Below are 18,444 nucleotides of genomic sequence, written 5' to 3' on the forward strand. Positions count from 1 at the left end.
TTTTTTTATTTCTACATTTTTTGTATAAACTGATTAATATGAAATTCCTATAGTTTTTTTTAAAAAAATTCATGCGTTCCAAAGAGGCCGAGTGGGAGCTACTCCCTTCGTCTCTAAATATTTATCACTATTGGTGTGTGTGCGCTAATTTTGACTCGATTTGTAGAAAATACGTGCAACATTTATATCTCCAAATAAACTTATTAAAAAACTAGATTCAAAGATCTTCCAATAATAATAATTATGTATCATAAATATTAATATATTTTAATATATATTTAGTTAAAATTATTGCTAAAAACAAAAACAACATATATTTAGTGACAGAGAGTACACCGTAAAGCAAATAGACCTCTATAATCAAATCTGAGAAGAAGCTTTGGAAAAAGAAAACTGACGAGAGACGCAATTTTCTCTGTTTGATTAGATATCCTAATGTACGTCTGTTCCGCCCTGTGTCCGTACGGAAATGTGTACTTCATCTCGTTTTTGCTACCCCAAGTAGAAACCGTAACAGGATAATCATCCGAGGCTCCCACTCCCGGCTTCTCGCAATTGCAGCCTCCAGCCGGTGGTGGCAGTACGCCAATTTCAGCCTCAGCTGAAGGTCACTGTCTGCCTCTCTTCCATCTTCTCTCTCTTAACAAAACTCCCTTGAATTGCAACGCATGTTACTCTCTCTCTCTCTCTCTCCACCCGAAAACAAACTCCAAGCAAGCCCATCCATCGCTCTTCCTCTGTCCCAGCCCCGACCGCAACGATCTGCTTTGCATCTTCCTCTCCCTCCATTTCCAGCCCCATGCGTAATCTTCTTTCGGAATTGAATCTCTCCATCTCATGGCGCTCTGAGCAAGTACAGCTCCAGTTAGTGAGAGAAATGTAGGCACCACAAATCAATCCAACATATCCCTGTCCCTGCTATACCAGAAATCCAATCTTTTCCCAGCCCAAATCCGCCTCTTCCGGTGCTGCCATAAAGTTTGGACTTTATTACGAGGCTTTCACGACGTGCGAGATTTCTGTTACCAATCTCCACGAACCGGAGAGTCTGCCATAAAATCTGCACAGACGCTTCGGTTCGTTCGCATTGCTTCAACCAAAGATCCACCCCAACTCTCCTCCTCAGAAAGCTACGATCTTGGGGGCACATGAAGAGCCTGCAGTGCTTCAAGCAGAGCGGCGGCGGCAATGGCCGCGGCCCGGGGAGGCGGCTGGAGCGGCGGCTGTCGCTGGGCGAGTACAAGAAGGCGGTGTCGTGGTCCAAGTACCTCGTAGCGCCGCCGGGAGCCAGGATCCGGGGCGGTGGCGAGGAGCTGTGGAGCGCCGACCTGTCCAAGCTGGAGATCCGGGGCAAGTTTGCGTCAGGCCGGCACAGCCGCGTCTACTCCGGCAGGTACGCCGGCCGCGAGGTGGCCATCAAGATGGTCAGCCAGCCCGAGGAGGACGCCGCGCTCGCCGCTGAGCTAGAGCGCCAGTTCGCCTCCGAGGTCGCGCTCCTCCTTCGCCTCCACCATCCAAACATCATCTCGGTATGAACTCATTTCTTTGATTCTTTTCATATTTTCTTTAAAAAAAAAGATATTTTACTTTACCGCGCAATTATTCTTGACATGGACTTAGTAGAGTATGAGATGACATCTTAGTACTTCTGGGTCATATCTTTTTGTCTGTGCCACCAGTGTAATGAACTCTGCCTCGGATAAGTGGGAATCTTGTGGCAACTCTTAACCCAAGGCATGGAACAATTGCTTGTGCATTTCGTCCAGTCCAGCCTAAATAAATCTATGTCTGCGCTGAATCCCTGTCCCAGATGTTCATTTCTTGAGCTGTCGGTGGAGGATCTGCCTCCGAACCACTGCATGGTACTCGGTAATCTCTGTTTATAAGAATCCTTGATTTAGAAACTGAATTGATGAAACGGAAAAAAGGATGAAAAGTCCGGCGTATATGTGTTTGCAAGATACTTGTTATGTTCTTGGTTTGATCTCTGTATGAAGTGCTGAATTTTTATTTGTTTGAACACGTTTTTCAGTTGAAATTGCCCGTCCCACGTCATTGTTCCTTTATTGGTCCTTTATATCCGTGCATTAGGCTGTAGGAGTTGTTAGGCTAACTGATCTTCACATTAAAGTGAAAACCTTTATGCTTTGCTTGGATTGGAGGGACAGGGGTGAAGATAAGATAGTTGTGGAGTGAGGCTATTTGTGCTTACCTACACCGTAACCTGACAAACTGGGAGGCAACTTTTTCTATGGACAGTATGAAATTGATATTTGGGATAGTGAAATTGTTGACAAGTATATACAATTTGATGTAGGATTGTTCAGGAAAAGACAAATCTTCTCGATTATGCCCTTTTTCATCTTTTGTAACCAACCCTTTTCTATCCATAAGTAGTGCGGTTAGTTGGTAATAGCACTTTGTACTTTTGTAAAATGATGTCAATTTGTTTCTGAATGTTTTTCTAGTCGCGCTATCTGTCCTACTATTTACTGGAATCTTGCATCAGTACATGTGAATAATTAACTACATCGAAATCTCTGTAAGCGCTGCTTCAATTATAGAAGTTGTTTGATGGAAAACGTTGATTTAGCTGGGGAGAGGGATTTATCTTTATGCAATAGCATTGATGTTGTAATAACTGAATATTTTTATACACTAGTGCTACAAAAAAACTAATTATTTAGATTAATTTGATTAGTTCAATCACTGTCTAAGATACCTTTTTGCTGGAAGGATGTGTATTGGCTTCATTGTGAAGATGTTGGGTGAAGAGATCCTGAGACAATGGTTATACTGAGATTGCTATCCTTGCTTGATCAGTCATGCTATCTGCTGCACCGCACCATAGGTGATGGCATTAGATGCTTGGCTGGCAAGTTATGAAAATGATGGTGTCTTCATGAAATAGAAGGTGGACCATGGATAACATTAACATCCAAGCTTAGTTGGATGCTCTTGTAGAAAAAAAGCACATCTTGCTAGCTATAAATAACGGAGAATTGACGCAGAGAGGGATAGTTCATGTACAAGTAAACATCAGTCTTAACTTTTTGCTTTACAAAGTGCCTGCCTTTTTTCACTTGACACCTAGAAGTCACATGGAAAAAGGTTGCTTTACGGAACCAACATAACTGAGTAAGCTTCAGAAGTCGAATGATATTTATGCAAGTTGCAATTCCATTTTTTTTCCAATGTCTGGCAAATCTCGGCAAGAACCTTCTTCTCAGTGAACATATCATGAAAATACATTTGCTTATATTAACTCAAGTGACATGCCTGCATATGATAACTTAAACATTAACTGTTTTATACTGTCTTATATTGCATCTTGAGCTAGTCAATAGTGTGTGGCTCATTTTGTTAAACTCTACTTGATATGGAATACCACTTAATATCTTAAATTTTGCAGTTTGTTGCAGCATGCAAGAAACCACCAGTATTCTGCATCATCACCGAGTTCATGGCTGGGGGCTCCCTTAGGAAATATCTACATCAGCAGGAACCTCATTCAGTTCCCCTCAAACTAGTGCTGAAATTAGCTTTAGATATCGCTCGCGGAATGAGTTACCTACACTCCCAGGGTATACTTCATAGAGACCTGAAATCAGAGAACATACTTCTGGGAGAAGATATGTCAGTCAAAGTGGCAGATTTCGGGATTTCATGCTTGGAATCACAGTGTGGAAGGGGCAAGGGGTTTACAGGAACCTACAGGTGGATGGCTCCAGAAATGATCAAAGAGAAACATCATACTAGGAAAGTGGATGTGTACAGCTTTGGAATCGTCATGTGGGAGATTTTGACCGCTTTGGTTCCGTTCAGCGACATGACTCCAGAGCAGGCTGCTGTCGCTGTTGCCCTGAAGGTATGGTTCTTGATACACCACCGCGATGTTTATCTCCGTGTGTTCACATATGCACATGAAAGATCTTTTGCATAACGTTGAGATTCATCTATCAGCCTCTCTTCTAATAACTAGTAAACCTTGTGCAGAATGCAAGGCCGCCACTGCCTGCTTCATGCCCTGTGGCAATAAGTCACCTGATCATGCAGTGCTGGGCGACCAACCCTGACAAAAGACCTCAGTTTGACGACATCGTGGCGATCCTCGAGAGCTACAAAGAAGCCCTCGATGAGGATCCGTCATTCTTCTTGTCATATATACCACCTCCGCACCACAGCCACCACCACCATCATCGTCAGAGCCTTCTCTGGTGCTTCCCTCGCTCCATGCGAAGGTCTGCATCACTGAAAGTATGAGGCTGGGATATTGCCTTATCGATGCCGTGTACAATATGCACCCCCTTTTGACTTTCTTTGTTTTCTATATGCGCGCGCCGGCCCTCTATTATGCGGCATTAGCATGCTATGAGTTAGTTTCTGCTCTCTTTTTCTCCTTGGTGGCTATGCGTTAGTTTCTACTCTCTTTTTCTCCTTGGTGGTGGTAAATTATTTCCGTCATTGATGCCTTGAGTAATGTAGAGATGACAGGCAGGCAGGCAGGCAGCTTCCGGTTATTATCTATGGATGCCATTTGCTTTTGGTGATGGAAAACATGAAAGCCTCAGTAAATGTAATATAATTTAGCTCTTCCCTCAATTGTGTTCGTGCTTCTTACTTTCAGCTGCTATCATACCCATTGCAAATGCGTGGGCAGGCAGTAAAGTATGAATCGATTGGTGTTTGTTTCTGAAATGGAAAACTTGGGACTGAAAACAGTTTGTATATACTAAGAGGCAAATCAGCAAATGTAATATGTCCGTCTTTGGCTCAACCACAAAAGTCCCCTCCAAAAGGCAAAAGGATTTGGCAAAATAGTGAGTATTCTGAAAATTAAAGAATTTAAAATAAGAGATTTGTTACCGTGCTTGGGAGGAATGGTGGGTTTCTCTGAAATTTTTCAGCTGTGTGATATGCGAAAATAAACTAATAATGACTAGGAGTATTCCTATGAGAAAACTAATAATGGCAACCTAATTTAGGAAGGTATATAAATAATAGCTACTCATATAGATGTTACATAAATAATAGCAACTCATATAGATGTTACATGAATAATAGCTACTTCTAGATTAGATGCTCTTAAATGACTGCTACTGCTTGATTAGATAATTTGTAGGCATTGTTGTATGCAATATATTGTATATAGACGCATTCAAGCATTTTATACAATCCTTTTGTCAAGCATTGTTGGCCTATAAATTGGTGGAGAGAGTGGAAGGATACGATATGTAACCAAAACACTTGTTCAACATACCTATCTTGGCTGCCAATTGAAACATGATGATGAAAATGGGCAGCACCAAGAGGCAACAAACTTTTTGCCAGATGTTCCTCCTCATGCTTACCATCTTACTAATAAGCTCTCGTAAGTCATATGCTCCCCATGTTTGTTAAAATGTCTATCAATCATCTAACTAAAAAGCAAAAAACTAACATGCCTACGACGCAGAGGAGAATTTGGGGACAAATGCTCAAGTTGAGTCGTGCGTCCATACTGGATTGTATTGCATCGGAACGTGCTTGGTTCGAGGCGACTGCAATCGTTGTTGCAAGGACAACGGGTGTATCCATGGGAAGTGTAATATTCTGATAGGATGCAAATGCTACAAGTCTTAGAATATTTTTGGTACACAAGAAAACAATGCAAGAGAGACAATATGTAATAATGGGGCTACAGGAATGGATCGGTGATTCATGATTCTCCTTCTTTATTTATTTTCTATTTTTAATTTCATTCTTTGAGTCTAGAATCCCACTCATGGCGAGCATGGTTCATCCTTCAACTACCTCCAGTGCCCAACCATGCGATGCGAGTTCGTTTTCCCTTCCGTTCGAAACCTTCCCGAGAAGTCCCAGCGCTGCGAGCTTCCACCCCCCCCCCCCCCCCCCCCCCCCCCCCCCCCCTCCTTCTGTCGGACCTCCTCTAATAGTAGTAGTCTTTAGTGTTCTACAACGTGTTTGAGTTTGTTCGGATGGACTTCCTCCTGTTTCGCCGCCGCCTAAGCTCGGCTTCTACTGTCGTCGTCCTTGCCTCCAGCTTCTTCCTCACCCATAGGGGCAGTCAGGAACCCAATAAATAGAGAACTTGAAATGAAACTGTATATATATATATATACACACACACTACTCTGCAGCTGGCTATAGAATAACTTATTCTATAGCTACTTTTTAGTTATGATAATTATTATGTTAATTTACATGATTATAGTAACTTCTTACTAAGTGATTTACTATAATGTCATGATAAATATGCCCATGTGTTATAGTAATATAATTATCGTAAATATGTATTGACATTATCATAAATTAGTATATAGAATTATTGTAAATAGAGGTGGCTACAAAATAACTTATTTTATAGCTGTCTAATATATATATATATATATATATATATATATATATATATATATATATATATATATATATATATATATATATAATCAGCAAATGTAATATGTCCGCCTTTGACTCAATCACAAAAGTCCCCTCCGAAAGGCAAAAGGATTTCGCAAAATAGCGTGAGTATTCTGAAAATTAAGAGATTTGTTACTGTTCTTGGGAGGAAGTGGGTTTCTCTCCGTGGAATTATTTTTACCGTGTGATCTGAGAAGATAAACGTATGGTAATTAAAGGTAATTAAGAGTAGTTTAGTCATTTTAGTGGGATATCTCTTTTCCTCTCTGTTGCACGTCAGAAAGCCGCACTGATCTGTGGGGAGGGCTGTTTGCAGGAGCTCTCCACCGACTAGGGGCATACAGCTCAAGCGCTTGGCCGGTAGGGGGCTCGGCAGCCTGCCTCCTCCCATTGCCGATCTTGGTCATCACCGCCTCCCTCGCAACTCCAGCCACCACCAAATACGAATCAGATCTTGGCTGCACCTATATATGGTTAGTGGGCTTGAATGGGTCGGGCCATGCCAGAAATCCTGAGACGTGAAAGTGCTATTGTGTTCTTGGAATTTAATTTAAAACTAGTTCCTAGCTCACAGATTTTATGTTCCGGTCCTTAACTTAAAGTTTCTCAGGTCTATCTATTTTATAACCATTCGATCTATCCGAATGAATGATTATTTTTTCAATTACTATAAAGTTTCTATTAAAATAAAGGTCAAAATCATGGGGCGCTTGTTAATCAGCACGAGGTCGGTGTGCTGTGAATTTAGATTTCAAATTGGATTCGGGGTGGGATTTTTTTTATTTTTTGAAAGGGATTCAGGGTGGGCTTTTGAGCAGCAGAGTTTGTACCATTTTGGTGGTCTCACTTAACATACAGTTCCTTAATATTACATTCTAATATATGATATCATTACAGAATTACCAAAAACACTTTGTAATATACTAATAACATCTTACAAACATCTCAACAGCTAGTTCGAAAATATAATATCATTATAGAATTTACCAAAAACAATTTACAATATCCAATTAAGGTTTTCTACAACTAAGTTTGAAACTTAATTTGAAAGAAGGTTACTTGAGCCATTGGCTGAGAGATTTTTGGATAGGCCTAGGCGTGACCATCCAGTCTAGCATCTAGATCCCAAGATAAATTCCTTGTACCCAAAGTCTCCTTTGTTTGCTATGGTGTTTGGGACTGCTCCGCTCCAGCTCCGCGTTAACACCTCTAGCTCCACGAACTCCACTTCACAAAAAAAAGTGGAGCTAGAGGCCAACTCCACGTTTTTTTCTCTAGAGGTACTCCAGTTTTTGGAGTTTTGTACTCCCACATAGAGTTGTGACGTAATTACCCACCTTGCCACTCATTAATCACGGGTACTTTCCCCTAATCCTTCCCCTCCTGACGCCGCCCATGAAAAAAGTCGCGACTCGACTCCTCCCCTGCACACCGCCCCTCTCCTCTTCCCTAGCGCCGCCGGTGTCCTCTTCTAGGGTTAGGCCGCCGACGCCATGGATGGCTCGGATGCTCCAGACGATGGACATATTCCGGATGAGGTCGTGTTCGGGCAGCACATCTTCTCCAACTCTGAGCGTCCTGCTCCTGCACCGGCGCCCAGAGTCAGCCTCCCTCGTCCTCCTCCAGCCGTGACGCCGCCGGGTCTGCCCCTCTATGGCGCTCCCCCAGGTCCGCCCCTCTACGACGCGCCTCATGCTCTGGCCTCCTACGTCGCCCATACCTCCATCCTCCTTCAGCATGCCCCCGGCGCGCGGCCTCGTACGGTGCTCCCTCGGCACAAGTGTCCTACGGCGCGCCCTAGGGCCGTGCATTGGCGGGCAAGCCACTGGCGGCGCCCAGGTTGCTGCTGTGAGCCGGCCAAGCGCCACTGTGGCCACTGTCGCCCAGGGCGCTGGAGTCCAGGGCACTGCCGCAAGCCGGCAAAAGCTCTAGTGGCCACTGGAAGGAAGCGGGCAGCACCAGCAAAGATGAAGGATGAGTATGTATTGATTTGTTTGTGTTGATTGTTGATTGTACAATCCTTTCATATATTCAGAAAATAGAAATCATGTCACAGTAGATTGTCTGCAATGCTTGAACGTATTATTGTAACATATATGGTCAAGGTGATGAAATGGAATGGACTGATTCAAATGTGACAATTGTTTGTGAGTTGATGGCTGAACAAGTTAGGAAGGGGGATCGTCCAAACACGCATTTGAATTGTGTAGGTTATACCGAGGTATCCGATAGGTTCCTACGGCTTACTAGAATCAAGTTGTCGAAGACGCAAATAAAGAACAAGTGGGATAAGTTAAAGAATGATTTCACTTCTTGGCAAAAATTGAAGAGGAGGCAAACAAGTACAGGTTGGAACTATGCACGGGGGACAATTTCAATGGATAACGAGTGGTGGAAGAAGGCCAAAACTGTGAGTACTATATAATTTTTTCAATCCATCACATCTCAAATTTTCCCCCAAAGGTTAATGTACTTATGTATGTGGTATATATATGTGTAGGAAATTCCAGGGAGTGTAAAATTTAGAAAAAAAAACTCTCCAAAATGAGGATTTGCTATATGATATGTTTAAGGACATCACAAATGAGGATGCAGATCATTGGAATCCTATGAGTGATAATCCGATTATTCCTGATTCACAAGAACAACCTTTTGATGTGGACAATGAAAATGGTGGTGGAGGGGGCGACTTCCATAGTGAACCTGTTGATGCACACAATGTTGGAAAGGAGGAGGATGTCCAGGAGGTTGTTGATGCAGGATATCCTAATCGTCTTGGCTATCTTTGTTCTTATAAGGGTGAGAGGTATCATATTCCCGGGTGGCGTAGAGAAATGGAACCGAAGACTCCTAAGGAAAGATTCAATCACATTCACTCTTCTATCCGTAATGTTACTGAGAGATCATTTGGACTTCTCAAAATGAAGTGGCAGATTCTCTACAAGATGCCTCTGTACCTGATGTACAAGCAAAAAATGATTGTTGTGGCTACTATAGTGCTTCATAACTTCATTCGTGAGCATGATGGTGTCGACTTGGACTTTGCTCGGTTCGATCGCGATCCAAATTTTGTTCCAACAATCCCAGAAAGGTATCACAAATACGTAGCGCCATCAAATAGGTCTACTACCAAACCCAACGCTCCTACTATGGATGTATTCCGTGATGAGTTGGCCACCGCTCTTTCTCTTGCTTGGGGCTAGAATCGTAGTCGTTGTGCTTACGTATGGACAATTATTTGTATTCGAAATATAGCCTTTGTTTAATTTTCTATCATTTAAATTTTATGGGACAATTATTTATATTTGAATTATGGCCTCTGTTAATGTTCTATCATTTGTTTTCTATTTTTCTAGGAAAATATCAAGTGCAATTTCAATCAAGGGCATAATGGACCATTTGCATGAAAACAACCCATTCCTAGAGCTGGAGCAGACCTGTATGCCAAACAGTACCACCTGCTCCATAAACTCCACGGTAAAATTACTCTATGGTGGAGTTCGTAAAGCAGAGCTAGAAAAATAGGAGCAGAAATAATGCCAAACACCCTCATCAATGCAGATCACTGCCTTGTTGGCTTCGGCCATAAAGGTCAATCTATATGGCACAAACTTTTAGAGCTACTAAAATTCACATCGCAAGCTATTACTCCTCTCCCTCTACTGGTTTATTTCGCTTGTGGGAACGTACATGTTCATAGTCCCTCGCTAGCTAGAATGCATCCAGCTTGCTGGCCCCGTTCGATTATCTTATAATCCATTTTTAGCTTGTTTTTTTAATTGAAACAGTGTTTCTCTCTCACAATTAATTAGTCGAAATAATATTTCGGTTTGTTTTTTTTCAGTGAAGTGAACGGGCCCCGGTTGGTGCATGAGCTTTTTGTCAGATGAAACCGTTATTTCATCCTTGTTTAACCAACGGTTCCATGACTTTTGCCTTGTTCAGGGCACTATGCCATCCATACAAGCGCAACACATATTGCCTCATTCAAGGCACTATGCTACTATACAAGCGCAACATGTACGTGAACATTTTATACAAATTTGATTTCCCTGCCTCTGTAGACTTGGAAAACACACTTCATCTTCTTTCACAAACTTAATGAATTCTACAATCACAAATGTTGATATAAAAAAAATTAGTTAACGTCACCGTTTTCCTTCCCCGTAGCCCATGAACAAGGAAAGATAAGAGGTTAAAGATGAAAGTAGGGCGTTATTGAATTTGGATCAACAAGATGCTTAGAGGCAGATCCAACACTAGGGCAAAGGGTTAGAGCCCCTCCTATCACCCTACAATGGAGCCTCTCCTCTTAGCGCCTCCCCATTTTTTGAGAAAGAGGAAAGAATAAATGAGAGAAAGAGAGAGCAAGAAGAAATGAAGGTAGAAAAAGAAAGAGCCACTACTAGACTCATTTGCCGGTTCCACCCTCCAAATGACAATGGTAAACTTAAGTTGAGCTCTATGCAGTCTAGACGGACAAAAAAATTATTACACATATTTATATATTATTACTATTATACAATATTATAAATATATATTTTTGTCTAATGACCTAGCCAAATTTTATAAAACAATATTGACAGTTTAATTTATTTTTCTCCATAGTCCTAATACCTATACTAGTGTTGCAAGGTTGTTGAGAATCCAGATGGCAACACAAGAGTACAAGGCATTGGAACATTAAAAGCATGAATCCCCATTTTCTATTTTTCTTTTCTGAAAAAAAGAAAGAAAATACATGGAAAGTGCCGTAGGCACCAGAATATTTTTTTTTTCCTGAAAGAAAACCAGAAGATAAAAGGCATGTGATGAACACACATCATCCCAGGATTGACCTGACATACGCACGGTCATACTCTAGCGCGTCGTCGTCGTCGTCCGATTCCGTGTCTCTCAGGTCGAGACTCGAGAGTTCCCTTGTTCGTCCATCCGCTCTGTGACCTGTACTGAGGTTCTCCGATGGCGGAGCAGTCTCCCAGCTCCGCACCACAGGGTCAGACTCTTTTCCTTTCTCGTCAGTTGTTTAAAACACCTTTCCTTTTGTCTTTTCTCCGTGCGATTCTTGAGCCAAGCTGTGGCGACTCTGGCGCCGGGTTGATTTACCCCTGGTTAAATTCATCGGTAACACTTTGGCGCGAATTATACGGAGATCCTCGTCGAGTATTAGCGGTGGCGAGGGTTTGGTGCCTGTGCCGTTGATGGGGGTCCTGCGGCGGCCGGCTGGAAGGAGTAGGAGACTAGTGATTCGTCCAATTCGTCGAATTGGTGTACAGAGAAGTGGATTTCTGAGCTATTCGAGGATATATCTTCGTGCTTATTGGTCCTGAGAGAGTTCTTTGCTAGTTATCAGGGCTCTTTACTTGGTTAATGAATGATTGATGCCGCTTACTTGGCTCTTTCAAGAGTAAGCTACAAAATGGTTCCCTCAAAAAAGAGTAAGGGCGTACCCAGTGCAGAGAGCTCTCGCTCTGTGCGGGGTCTGGGGAAGGGTATTAGTGGCAAGCCTTACCCTCGCCTGTGCAATGTGAGGAGACCGCGACTCAAACTGTGAGTAATCTACAAAATGGATGCTCTAGCATCTTGCACCAGGTGATTGATGCAAGGCGCGCCCTTTTGTGGATGCAGCCTAATGGCTGCAGGTTATTGACACTTGGCGAGGCTGGAAATTAGATTGTAAAGGCGTCAAACCAAACTTGAACTATTGCGTTTCTGGGTTCTAAACAAAATTCAATAGATTTAAGTGGTAGGTGGGACAAAACTTAATTCATATTTGAAATTTGTAAGCAGCTTTCTGCAAATGAAATGCTGTGGACAAAATGGCAGTTCTGAGGGTTTGTCTTGTTCTCTTATTAGCAACTTACTGTGCTTATGCTTGCCCTGATCTCAAAACAAAATGGTACATTCTGATTTTCTGATCCTGCAGGTGGTTCTGGTGGGAATGAATCCTTCGATAATCTTGTAATTCAAGCTCCACAGCTGATGAGGGAGGATTACATACAGAATGCTGTGAAGTTTCTTTCACATCCGAGAGTGAAGGGTTCTCCAGTATTTCACAGGCGTTCCTTCCTGGAAAAGAAAGGCCTTACAAGTGAAGAAATTGATGAGGCCTTTCGTAGGGTTCCTGTAAGATTTTATTTTCCTGCTACCCCCTACTGTTTACCCTAGATGAAAGTGTTTCTTAACTAGCTTAATGCCTTATAGGACCCTAAGACAAATGGAACTGATGCTGCGGCTGCTAGTACGCAACAAGGTAGCCTGTTGTTCTAGATATGGTGTGGATTACTGTGATACCATCTCATTTTTTTAGACATTATTATTTCTTTCTGATTTTTATTATTAGGATCTTCTGATTATGGTCAGCCCCAGTTATCAGTATACTATTGTTGTTAAATTGATTGCAAAATAGCTGACCAAATTATAAGAAATCCTATCGAAGCTTGATTTGCACATTTTTTTTTCACCTGAACAAGGAAGATTTACTTCCTGTTTTCTATGCTTTGGCAGGATAACTGACAAACAAATAACACTAGTGAAAATTCTAGTAACTGTTTCTGCTTGATGAAGATACTTTCACAGTTTGACAAGTGCTATACAAGACATAAGAGCAACTACAACCAAGGAACCTCGGTTGCAGTTGCTCTTATGTCATGTATAGCACTGATGATCAACTTATTTTTCTTTCTCCAATGAGAGACTAACTTATTTCAAATACTTGATGTATCTATAGGTTGATCGAGCTATGATTTTTCTTTTCCTTTTCAAGGATGTAATTGTCCTTGGATAGGAGTGCATGGAAATCAGCTATTCACATAACTAAACCACAAACAGTCTTTAGTAGATCCCCTAATAATATCACTATTAGTGATGCCTTATGTATATATTTCTTTCTTTCTTTTTCCCTTTTGTTGGTGGCTCATGTTGGTTTCAAATCTACCCTAACCAGCTTACTTGGTAGTTGGAACTAAAAGGCGTTTTTGTTGTTGTTGTTGTTGATGATGATGATAGTTCATACAAAGCACTCCGAAGTTTGTGCTGCGAGTTTTACCATAGACTGAAGATGTATTCTGTTCTTAGTAACTGTCTTGTTTTCTTTTATTCCTTCAGCAAACAATCCCAGTCAATCTGTTGCGCTGCAGCCTTATACAGAAGTTCAACCACAAGCAGCTACTATCTCTGCCACTGTTGGACCTATTGCCCCACATACAAATGCGCAGTTTAGCTGGGTCAACGCACTCCTTGGTGCAGGTCTTTTTCTTGGATTAGGGGCTAGTGCTGCTATAACCCTCAAGGTACATCTGGTGATTCTGTGAAGGCCTAAACTTTTGTTTGAAAATTATGTCCGATGCTGAACTTATTTCCATGAATGTTTTTCTCAGAAATTGTTCATCCCTAGTCTAAAATCTTGGACCCGTAGAGTTGTTGCTGAAGGAGATGAAAATGGAAACGATGAATTTGCTTCCAAACTTTGTGAAGAAATTAGGGAAGCCATAAAAGTTTCTACGTCAGCCTTTTCTGATATTGCTAGAACCAACCAAGAAGTGCTTGCTTCAAAAGATGAAGGTTTCAGAATTTGTTTTTGATAATTTATCATATTTGACAGTACAGTAGCCATTATTTTTTTGTATTGTGTTACCTTAATGATTTAACTCTCCTTTTTACAGATAGGAAGGTGCTTATGAAGTTAACAGAAGCATTTGAATCACAAGCAAATGTGTTTAAATCATTGAATGAGACCTTAAATCATATCAGGGAGAATCAGTTTTCACGGCGCAACCAATTGGAAGAGCATGTTCAGCCTGCGCCATGGAATGGTCAGCATCAAACTTAATAATTGACTCATCATACTGAACTGCAGAGATAGTTTCCTTATATTAGAAATTTAGGGCACGTTATGCTGTGAACTTTTGATATGGTGGTTATTCTCATCTCAGTTGCTGGTAGTTTTGAACCATCTACATATACAACAACAAAGCCTTTAAGTCCCAAACAAGTTGGGGTAGGCTAGAGTTGAAACCCAACAGAAGCAATCAAGGTTCAAGCACGTGAATAGCTGTCTTCCAAGCACTCCTATCTAAGGCTAAGTCTTTGGGTATATTTCATCCTTTCAAGTCTCCTTTTATTGCCTCTACCCAAGTCAACTTCGGTCTTCCTCTGTCTCTCCTCACGTTACTATCCTGACTTAGGATTCCACTACGCACCGGTGCATCTGGAGGTCTCTGTTGCACATGTCCAAACCATCTCAACCGGTGTTGGACAAGCTTTTCTTCAATTGGCGCTACCCCTAATCTCTCACGTATATCATCGTTCCGAACTCGATCCCTTCTTGTATGACCGCAAATCCAACGCAACATACGCATTTCCGCGACACTTAGCTGTTGAATATGTCGTCTTTTCGTAGGCCAACATTCTGCACCATACAACATAGCAGGTCTAATCGCCGTCCTATAAAACTTGCCTTTTAGCTTCTGTGGTACCCTTTTGTCACATAGGACACCAGACGCTTGCCGCCACTTCATCCACCCTGCTTTGATTCTATGGCTAACATCTTCATCAATATCCCCGTCCCTCTGTAGCATTGATGCTAAATATCGAAAGGTATCCTTCCTAGGCACTACTTGACCTTCCAAACTAACATCTTCCTCCTCCCGAGTAGTAGTGCCGAAGTCACATCTCATATACTCAGTTTTAGTTCTACTAAGTCTAAAACCTTTGGACTCCAAAGTCTCTCGCCATAACTCCAGTTTCTGATTCACTCCTGTCCGGCTTTCATCAACTAGCACTACATCGTCCGCGAAAAGCATACACCAAGGGATGTCCCCTTGTATGTCCCTTGTGACCTCATCCATCACTAAAGCAAACAAATAAGGGCTCAAAGCTGACCCTTGATGTAGTCCTATCCTAATCGGGAAGTCATCCGTGTCTCCATCACTTGTTCGAACTCTAGTCACAACATTGCTGTACATGTCCTTAATGAGCCCGACGTACTTCGTTGGGACTTTATGTTTGTCCAACGCCCACCACATAACATTCCTTGGTATTTTATCATAAGCCTTCTCCAAGTCAATAAAAATCATGTGTAGGTCCTTCTTCTTCTCCCTATACCGCTCCATAACTTGTCTTATTAAGAAAATGGCTTACATGGTTGACCTTCCGGGCATGAAACCAAATTGGTTCATAGAGACCCGCGTTATTGCTCTCAAGCGATGCTCGATAACTCTCTCCCATAGCTTCATAGTATGGCTCATCAACTTAATTCTTCGGTAATTTGTACAACTTTGAATATCTCCTTTATTCTTGTAGATCGGTACCAATATACTTCTCCTCCACTCATCAGGCATCTTGTTCGATCGAAAAATATGGTTGAACATCTTGGTTAACCATACTACAGCTATGTCCCCGAGGCATCTCCACACCTCGATTGGGATACCATCCGGTCCCATCGCCTTACCTCCTTTCATCCTTTTCAACGCCTCTCTGACCTCAGATTCTTGGATTCTCCGCACAAAGCGCCTATTGGTGTCATCAAAAGAGTCATCCAACTGAAAGGTTGTGTCCATATTCTCACCATTGAACAATTTGTCAAAATACTCTTGCCATCGATGTCGGATCTCATCCTCCTTTACCAAGAGATGCTCCCTTTCATCCTTAATGCACTTAACTTGGTTGAAGTCCCGTGTCTTTCTCTCACGAACCCTAGCCATCCTATAAATGTCCTTCTCTCCTTCCTTCGTACTCAAATGTTGGTAAACATCCTCGTACGCTCTACCCTTTGCCACACTTACAGCTCGCTTTGCAGTCTTCTTTGCCACCTTATACTTCTCTATGTTGTCCACACTCCTGTCATGGTACAAGCGTCTATAGCATTCTTTCTTCTCCTTAATAGCCCTTTGGATTTCCTCGTTCCACCACCAAGTATCTTTAGCCTCACGTCCCCTTCCTTTGGTTACTCCACACACCTCTGAGGCTACCTTCCGAATGTTGGTTGCCATCTTGTCCCACATATTGTTTATGTCGTCTTCTTCCTTCCAAGAGCCCCCTTTGATAACCCTTTCCCTAAATACCTCTGACGTCTCCCCTTTCAGTTTCCACCACTTTGTTCTTTCAATCTTAGCTTGTTTATCCCTACGGGCACGCATCTGAAAACGAAAATCTGCCACCAAAAGCTTATGTTAAAATATTTAAAACTCTAGGTTTAGCATTGAGGTATTAAGTAACAACTATTTGCATTAGAACGGCTCTCACCACATTGCTATTATTTCTCTGTGTAGGGCCAATTGACTATCAAGGGAGAGCTTTTCAGGTATGACTTGCAGTTTCTAGTCCTTCCTGTCAGTATTCACAAATTATATTATTTTCTTCTCTCTCACACAGTGTTTCTATTTGTAGCAAACTAATATGTATGCAACGCCACCAAACAACAGTTTTGACCCAGGTAAGGGGCTGTACTGAGCTTGAGCCACCAAACTCACTGCGATCCTGCCAAAGATATTTCTTTTAGGTCCCGACCAAATGTTCTTGCCTGTCACAGTTGTCGCTTCATTCATAGACTCATGGTTTATCTTGAACAGGGAGGAACTCATTCATGCCATTAGCTGCTGAACCTTCTTATGGACCATTTCCAGGATCCTACTCTGAGGTAGGCAATCATGTGGCCATACTATGATAGTTAATTTTGATTATCACATTTGTGTTGAGCATCATACATCACCTTGTCCACCATAGCTATAACTTTCTTGTTGCCCCTACAGCAGTGTTGAGTAAATAAACTAATCTGGTGGCAAATTACACTGAATCATGTGACATTTTGTGATTCCAGCAGCGCGTGCAGAGGCCCGGTGGGTATGGATTCCAGCCACAGACAAGCAAGGACCGATTGAGCTCTGGCACATGGGGCAGCTACCAAGTGGGTTCTTCCAATCACCATGCTGGCAATGCCATGGATGACCCGGCAGCTGTTGCAGCAGAATTCCAGCGCCGCTGGGTTGCCCCGCAGCCACCAGGCGTCATCATGCCAGAGGCTGCGGCTACCATCCGGCAGGTCAGGTTGGCTCCAAGGCAGCAGCTGCAGCAGCCGGGCGATGGGCGCCTGAGTACTGATGTTCCGAGACCATCGGAGTCTGCCATGGCGACAACAGAGCACGTGAACGGTGCCCCCGAAGCACCTGGCGGAGAGTTGCCAAGCGATGGTGGTGCCATGACTGCTAATGCCAGCAGCATTGGTGGGAGTGAAGAGCAGCAGCAGGAAGCCGCTTGAGTGAAGCTTTTTGGGCGCCCTTTGATTTGATTCTTTGATAGGATCTTGCACCTGTGTGGCTGTGTGTATGTATGCATCTGCATATGTTTGTTGATGTATGTCTCGTGTACGAAACTGCAGCTGTATGGAGATATATAAAGTGATCAACTTTACACCTGTTTTTTTTTTTTAACAGAGAATAACTCTGCTTTTCAGAAAACAATATGGGTTTACAGAGTTCAGCTGGGGATACCAGCGCCAAAACAAACCAAGAAGGAAAGAAACGTCCTTTGGGCAGTGAAGGAAAAGAGCAGAACCGGCTATCCTATAAACATACTAGCTTTTAGATATCGTAGACTGTCAGAGAGCAGAGTAGTAGCCATCCGATGATCGTAGCAGTCACCTTGATCCATCTCCTTAAGCAGAGGACGGCACTTCTGCAGAGTTGACATTGCAATGTGACTAACAAGGTTATACAAACCAAATTAGCTATGCAAGGGAGCTACTTCTATGCTACACAAGCAAGAAGGTAACTAGCAAGCTACACAAGCTAACTAATTACAAAAGCAACAACACAAGCTCAATGTATATGAAAGTAATTGCAAGCTTGTGTAACGGGGATGCAAACCAACGGGAAGAACAAGGTTGACACGATGATTTTTCTCCCGAGGTTCACGTGTTTGCCAACACGCTAGTCCCCGTTGTGTCGACCGCTCACTTGGTGGTTCGGCAGCTAATTGGCATCACCCGCCAAGCCCGCACGTCAGGTGCCGCAAGAACCTACCCCG

The 18,444-nt window shown here is 42.5% G+C and overlaps 2 protein-coding genes across 3 annotated transcripts; both read left to right on the forward strand.

Moving 5' to 3' along the window:
- The first annotated feature begins 529 nt into the window (after positions 1–529).
- On the forward strand, positions 530–5,230 carry LOC136451798 (serine/threonine/tyrosine-protein kinase HT1-like). The gene is made up of 3 exons (XM_066452480.1): positions 530–1,529; positions 3,413–3,868; positions 3,997–5,230. The coding sequence occupies exons 1-3, from the start codon at positions 1,149–1,151 to the stop codon at positions 4,261–4,263; spliced, it is 1,104 nt and encodes a 367-aa protein (XP_066308577.1). The 5' UTR covers positions 530–1,148; the 3' UTR covers positions 4,264–5,230.
- A 6,011-nt stretch (positions 5,231–11,241) lies between these two features.
- Positions 11,242–17,829, forward strand: LOC136449701 (peroxisomal membrane protein PEX14-like). 2 transcript variants are annotated; one of them, XM_066449859.1, is made up of 10 exons: positions 11,242–11,416; positions 12,347–12,546; positions 12,625–12,673; positions 13,528–13,712; positions 13,800–13,983; positions 14,085–14,234; positions 16,692–16,723; positions 16,810–16,855; positions 16,992–17,059; positions 17,243–17,829. In XM_066449859.1, exons 1-10 carry the CDS (start codon positions 11,383–11,385, stop codon positions 17,675–17,677), a joined length of 1,383 nt encoding a protein of 460 aa, XP_066305956.1. In that variant the 5' UTR covers positions 11,242–11,382; the 3' UTR covers positions 17,678–17,829. The 2 variants fall into 2 exon arrangements, with proteins under 2 accessions (XP_066305956.1, XP_066305955.1); XM_066449858.1 differs by having other exon boundaries at positions 11,243–11,416; positions 17,240–17,829.
- The last annotated feature ends 615 nt before the right edge of the window (positions 17,830–18,444 follow it).

This window comes from Miscanthus floridulus, chromosome 5 (assembly GCF_019320115.1).
Source record: "Miscanthus floridulus cultivar M001 chromosome 5, ASM1932011v1, whole genome shotgun sequence".
In the NCBI taxonomy this organism is placed as follows: Eukaryota; Viridiplantae; Streptophyta; class Magnoliopsida; order Poales; family Poaceae; genus Miscanthus; species Miscanthus floridulus.